The 7403-nt window shown below is 40.2% G+C and overlaps 2 protein-coding genes across 2 annotated transcripts; both read left to right on the top strand.

Moving 5' to 3' along the window:
- Nucleotides 1-1972: 1972 nt before the first annotated feature.
- On the top strand, nucleotides 1973-2796 carry LOC111390511 (classical arabinogalactan protein 4-like). The gene has a single exon (XM_023015560.1). It carries the CDS (start codon nucleotides 2101-2103, stop codon nucleotides 2527-2529), a length of 429 nt encoding a protein of 142 aa, XP_022871328.1. The 5' UTR covers nucleotides 1973-2100; the 3' UTR covers nucleotides 2530-2796.
- A 2011-nt stretch (nucleotides 2797-4807) lies between these two features.
- Nucleotides 4808-5731, top strand: LOC111390518. Its single transcript, XM_023015572.1, has 2 exons — nucleotides 4808-5005; nucleotides 5048-5731. The coding sequence occupies exons 1-2, from the start codon at nucleotides 4808-4810 to the stop codon at nucleotides 5729-5731; spliced, it is 882 nt and encodes a 293-aa protein (XP_022871340.1).
- Nucleotides 5732-7403: the final 1672 nt, after the last annotated feature.

The raw sequence follows: 7403 nt of genomic DNA, 5'->3' as shown, positions 1-7403 counted from the left end.
TTTTGTCCCCTTTCAATAGAGATGGATTAGTTTAATTTATTTTCTCTCTCCCCAATTATCTATCAACTAACGGCTATAATACAGCTAATTAATAAAACCCCAAAAAACGATTTTTCCCCCTCTCTCTGTCAAAACACTCTGTCTCCATCATCGCTTGAATTATTTGTGCACTATGAATAAGTCATTAATTGATAATCATTGTTTAATAAAATATCAAATGGGCACCTAACAAGTGTTTTGAAGAAGAATTGGGGATTATGGTTCGATTGCGGCCTAGAATTTGCTGGAGAGTAGATAACAGATGACAATCTGGTTAATGATGTAAAGAAAGTTTTTTCGATGGAGACTTTTCTTGTCATATACTTGATACACAATGCATAATCTTATTGTTGTCGTAATAAATCATCTGGTACTCTTTGTCAATAATTCAAACGGAAAATAACGTATATTTTGGACAATAGTGCATGTCCTACTCCTCGACTGCCAGAAAGGAGATAATGTGGCAATTGAAGGCACCCTAAAATGCTTACGTGGTATGTTCCCGTTACGTAACCGTCTATAATTTATTTATTTAATCTTATTACTTTGTATTTGGTTTTGTAGATGATATGAGAATGGTAGTAGTTGAGTGAAAGCATCTTTATTATAATATTTGTAAGAGCCATATCATTCTAATCATAATCAAGATCATTGTTTATTATTGTGGCACGTCTCATTTCTAAATATTCAGAACTATGTTACCGAAGTAGATAATCCCATATTGAGTATGCTCATACTATTAAACTTGTGACATTGAATTTAGATAAATCGATCGATAGGTCCATAATAAGGCTTACATCTTTAACTCTTCTTCAATCTAACACCTCTACCATAATGCACCAAGTGCCCAGTCGTCAAAATGGAATTCCTAGGTTGCCCGAAGTATGAAAAGTTATCATTCATGTCAAATTTGTTTTGTTTTCATTTCTTTGTTTTCTTATTGGTTAATCAAAAGATCGTGACCGACCAAGCATATACACATTCTGGTAAAAAGGATGGTGACATCTTACCAAACCATACGAAAATGACTACATGCTGAATTTGTCTACGCGGTTACACGTATTCAAAGTTGTTTAACAAACTAAAGAAATTCCACCATAAAGGTTTCCTCTTTTCCTTCCTTTTTCCTCCGTCCATGTGATGAAGCTCCTAACAAATACAGCTCATTTGTACTTGAATCATTCCAACCTTTGTTTTTTGTTTTCTCTTTCTTCTTGTTGAAGAAGAGTTATCAAAAAAGAATGTGATAAATCTAAAATATTAAAAATCGCTTTCTCTTAACGTGAAATCCAATAATTTATGATATTTGGTATACCAGTAATCATATTTTGTAACAATATTAGATTAAAGATCAGTAAAACTATCTATCATTAGGGATTCCTCATTCATTATTCAATGAAATAAAATGCTTTATAGTTTTACCTAACAATAATTAGTAGCTCATTGTCACCCAAATTGCTGATGATAAACAATGTTATTCTTTAAAAATTCTTCATTTTGATTGGATAAAACACTCGTCGATTTGGATTGTTTGCTATTAAAGTACAATTTAGTGTAATCGAGTAATTTCGTTTACGCTCTCCTAAAATATGAATAACGTTATACATATGTACAAAGTGTGAATGATCGTCATATAATGTGATAGGTGATATAGGGTGAATTGATAAAGCTAATTAAATGTATGGATACGAGCCATAATCTCGAGAAAATATGAAAAACATCACCAGAGTATAAATGTATAGAGTTGCTCTAAAATTAAACGCGTAAACTAGCTACTAATTTATTATTATTGATTTAAATTTATTTAGCGGTACAAATATTTCATTAATTGAATTAGAAATGGAAGCACGAAAACACATGCATGTCTGTACAAGCTGATTATATACATAACCCTCACAAGGAATCTTCTCATTTATTGACATCGCATCTCTTTCTCTCTCCTGTTTTTTATATATTCTTCACTTTACACTTACTTTTGTCCACCTTCAAAGTTAAAAAATCTCGAGCACTCACCACCACCTTTCCAATTCATTACGCAAGAAAAAAGCTTTCTCCGGCACAATGGCTTCATCGTTAGGGTTTAAGGTAACCATACTTTTAGCACTCTTCGCCACCGCATGTATGGCACAAGCACCAGCTGGTGCACCCAAGGTTTCACCCACCGCCACACCCACACCAGCTCCCTCGGTGGCGCCACCCACTGCTACACCATCTCCATCTCCATCTCCAGCTCCGTCCGCTCCATCTCCAGCCCCAGGGACCAGCCCTACCCCATCACCCAGCGGTGAAACTCCATCCCCATCAACCGCACCAGGCGCTGCTTCACCAACTGCACCTACCCCAGCCGGACCCTCCGCTGATCAGCCTCCATCTTCCGGACCCTCCGCTGATCAGCCTCCATCTGATGGTACTAACGCCGGTTTCGTCCAGAGAGCCGCCATCGGTGGCACCGTTCTTGCTACAACACTTCTTGCTGTGGCGTTGATGTAGTTTTCGACACGTGGAGGTTTGTCGGGACATAGATCTGTACTTCTTTGGACGGATGTGATTCATTTTATCCATTTGTTGGGTTTAATAGTAATTTTCCTTTTCCCCTTGTCTTTATTCTCTCCACCCCTTCTTTTCTCTATGGTATATTTGTCGTGATTGTTCATTTCATTGTACTACATTGGATTTTAGAGGATCATTTGTTTTTAAGATTATTTGTATATGACTCTTTGGCTTTATTCCATAAATAGATTGAATCTTATTCTTTTACTAATTTATTTTTTTATATAATCTTTGCCTCATGTATCAAGTCTAAAGTTCTTTTCATAGATTAAGTCGATTCATTTAGTATTGGTATGTACTTCAATGACATCATGAAATCGAACGACGGGGGCAATATCGTACAATTTTAAAGGAAACAAGAATTGGAAAAGTTCTTATGTACAATGTGTATCTCGTTATTTCCATTACATATTCTTTCTAACCAAATGGTATAAACTGCAAAAGGTGTTTAACATCTTGTATCTGAAAAATTGAACTCAGAAATTTTATCTTCAAAATCGATTATTGGTTTTACCATTTGTCTTAATTAATTTTTATTTGAGACCCAAATTAATATTTGTACCATATATTTGGGTGGCCGACTGTGGTGAGATAATTATAATTTTTAAGTGCTCTAAAGTGTGTAAATTGTCAATGTTCAGACATAGCAGCCACTGCCAGCTGGTGGTAAGTAGTAATATTTATTTATATATTTATTGTAATATAAAAACATTATATAATAGTGTGATTAGGCAAGCCATGACGTCAATGAATTTGCTGGCAGTAGAACTGATCTGGCACATGAAACACAACACCGACGGTTCCGCTGCTTGAGAAAAAATGCAGAGCACCTTCGAGAAAAAGATAATTGTTAATTTTTTGAAGGGTGAGTTGGTGGCTTTTGGCTCTTAACAATTTGGAAGGTTCTACCTCACTTAATAATTTGAATTTTAAAAAATAAATAAATAAATAAATTATTCCAGTCCTAGTTTTATTATAATTGGAAAAGATTCCATCGTAAACTGAGGCTAATATATTAGATTAGATTAATTAACCTAAAGAAGAACTTAAAAAAGAATTCCTAGTATGTGATTGGGGCTTATCGACAGAAATGAATAAATTTAGATAATCCTTTGTGGCTTTAATGACGACTAGATCTATGTATTATTGCTTCAAGAGAATCTCTCAAGGTAGGTAAGCTATTCAAAAATATTTTGTAGTTTTTAGGATTTTTTCCCCCTTTTTGGTAATATAGATTGATGTTACCAAATACTGTTTCCGACGTATACAAACCCGAGGACTCTATTTCGTCGATTTGTGTATCAGTATGCTCGGGATATATGTGCTCGGGATGTCTTTCACATGCCCGAGCTCTTGACCCAAGAGTTTGTGGAACGTCATTCGACGTGTCCTCGGGATTACGTCCTCGACATGTCCCCCGCGTCAACGCCTTATCTACTAAGAAATTTATTCTGACTTAAACTCCTCAACTTATGTCTCCTACGCCCAGAAGAACTCTATTAAATAATTGGTATCCCAGTTATACCACAATTCAAACTCCTATCTCGCGTAGGACTCATTGGTATAAGATTGCAAAATCAAGTTGTCCTATTACAAGTGCACTACGGAATCCTAGTATGAACACACCACCTACCTCTATAAATACAAAGCCCTTGATCATTATTCAGGTACGTTTTACATAATTTTCAGTTCATAGCCTTACGCACAAATTCTCTCTCTGACTTAAGCATCAGAGAGGCGACGAGGACACACCTCGACGCCTTTGTTTCAGGTACCGGAAGATCTTGTTCGTACTCATTATCAGTCGTCAAGCTCAGAAAATCAACAGGTACGATTTTTGGTAGCATCATTGACGCCGTCTGTGGGAAGCGCTACCAAAAGCCAGGGTAAACACACGTTCAGGTCTTCCACCAGCAAGCTCATCCGCTCCAAATCAACCTCCTCCTGAGGATATCCCTGTTCCTTAAGGGAATCATCAAAAGTGCCAGAGCCCCAGCCGACAGTCGTCAATACCGGAGCCTTTGAAGAGCTCAGACAACAGGTCGCCACACTGACTCAGCTGCTAAGTCAAAGGAATTCGCATCCGTCATCCACACCGGCACCCCAGGGGGGTTTTATGGCTGATGCTTGAGCTCGAGCTCAGCGACATGTCCCTGACAATGGCGGAGCAGGGGCCTCAGGCATACCACGTATGACCTCGGCCTCGAGATTAGTGACCATGGAGTCCGAAGAACTCGCTAGGATTATTCAAGAAGGAATTACGGCGGGCCTACTTCAGGCCAACAAAGGGTCAACAAGATTCAGTCCCAACACTCCTTTCACTCTCGAGATATTGACATTCCCCTTGCCAAAAAGATTTAAGTATCCTAGGATCAAAGAGTATGACGGGACCACCGATCCAATCAATCATCTTAAAGTATACACGGACGTCATGAATCTATAGGTCGCATCGGATCAGGTGATGTGCAAGGCCTTCCCGCAAATTTTGACAAATGCTGCTAGGGATTGGTTCTCGACCTTAGAGGCCAACTCCATAGCCTCATTCTCAAATTTGGCGGGCAAGTTCTCTGCTTTCTTCGCAAGCAATAAACGCATCAAGAAGACAGCGGCTTCCCTCATGCAACTTAGACAAGGGCAAAATGAGACCCTACGTGACTTCATGACCAGGTTCAACAAGGAAAGACTTCAGATTCCCGACCTACATATAACTGTAGCAGTTTCTGCCCTCACATATGCTATAAAGTGTGAGGCTTTCAAGATGTCATTATCCAAAACTCCGTCAAAGACAGTGACCGAGCTTCTTACCCGAGCCGAGAAGTACATAAATATGGAGGAAACATTGAACCTGAGAAAGGTTGGACCATCCCATGATAGGGTCGAACATGAACGACAGCACGACCCGAACCCCCGTCAAGAACCACCTCGGAGAAAACAGAGACAGGAGGTTCCCCCGACGTCATTCACGCGTTTAAATACGTCAAAAATAAATATATTGATGGAGATCAAGGATATGAAGGAACTCAAATGGCCTGCTAGAATGAGGTCACCACCCGAATCCAGGGACATGAACACGTACTGTGAGTTCCATCGGGATCATGGGCATACCACGGAGAACTGTAAGGCCCCTGCAACGGGAGATTGAAGCCCTTATTAAAAGAGGACTCCTGAGTTCCTACGTCAGTAATGACAAATGCCCGAGGAATGATCGTGGTAGGGAAAGAGCCCCTGAAGCAAAAAGGGATGGTCAACCCACTGCTGGAACCATCAATATCATCATTGGGGGTTTGCCTCGGGAGGAGACTCGAATAGTGGAAGAAAACAATATACCCGACAATATACCTTGGCCTCTGGGATGCCTCATGGAAAGTTGGAGGATATTACTTTTGGAACCAGGGACTTGGAAGGTGTATCACTTCCACATGATGATACCTTGGTCATCTCAACGATTGTGGCCAATTTTGAAGTAAAGAGAATCTTGGTTGACAACGAGGGTGCGACCAATATACTTTCACAAGAGGCTTTTGCCAAAATGGGAATCTCATCTCAGTAGCTTAAAGCGGTTAAATCTCCTCTCCAGGGGTTTGGGGGAGGAGTCATCACTCCAGAAGGTGTCGTCGAGCTTCCTCTAACTTTGGGTTCTGGCCAGAAACAGGTTACAGAGATGACATCTTTTCAAGTGGTACGTGTCTCAATGGCCTATAACACTATCCTGGGAAGACCACTCCTGAACAAGATCAAAGCCATTGTGTCTACCTTCCACCTAGCCATGAAGTTTCCAACAAGTAATGGCGTTGGGGTCGTGCGTGGAGACCAAGCAGCTGTCAGACAATGCTATGTTGCCAGTGTTCGGGAAATAAATAACGACGTCATGCAAATCTCGAGGATAGAGCCCGAGACCAGGCAACAAGTCAGACTTGCTCCTATCGAAGAATTGATGGAAATTGAGCTCGAGCATGATAAGAAGGTGACGATTGGTCGGGATCTTGACGTCACCCTAAAGACAGAACTTATTGGTTGCTTATCTCGCAACATTGACGTTTTTGCTTGGAAGGTTGAGGATATGCCAGGGATAGACTCCAAAATTGCAGTCCACAGGCTTAACATTAGCCCAGGGGCCAGACCAGTAAAGCAGAAGTAAAGACAGTTTGCCCTAGAACGTCGGGAGGTCATTCATGAAGAAATTAACAAACTCGTCAGTGCTCAATTCATTCGGGAGGTCCAATATCCCGATTGGCTTGCCAATGTTGTTTTAGTGAAGAAGGCCAATGGTAAGTGGAGGGTCTTTATTAACTTCGCAGATCTTAACAAAGCATGTCCAAAAGATAGTTATCCCCTACCGCGGATTGACAACTTGGTGGATAGCACATCTGGACATAAGCTATACAGCTTCTTAGATGCATTTTTTGGTTATCATCAAATCCTCATGGTCGAGGAAGATCAAGAAAAGACGTCATTCATGGCCGATTTCACCATATACTGTTATAAGGTCATGCCTTTCGGTTTAAAGAATGCAGGGGCAACATACCAAAGGCTCATCAACAAAGTCTTTGCTAACTTGATAGGAAGGAATGTGGAGGCGTACGTTGATGACATGGTGGTCAAGAGCAAATGGGTGGACCAACATATTTCAGATCTTGAAGAGGTTTTTGACACTTTGCGAAAGTACAAAATGAAGTTGAACCCAGCAAAATGTGCATTTGGCGTAGCCTCGGGCAAGTTCTTGGGCTTTATGATCACTCACCGGGGGATAGAGGCTAACCCTGACAAAATACAAGCCTTGGCATCTATGGAATCACCAAGGAACAAGAAAGAGG

Source organism: Olea europaea, unplaced genomic scaffold (genome assembly GCF_002742605.1).
Source record: "Olea europaea var. sylvestris unplaced genomic scaffold, O_europaea_v1 scaffold686, whole genome shotgun sequence".
NCBI lineage: Eukaryota > Viridiplantae > Streptophyta > Magnoliopsida > Lamiales > Oleaceae > Olea > Olea europaea.
Note: the sequence above shows the minus strand (reverse complement) of the source record. Positions and strands in the feature narration are given on the sequence as shown.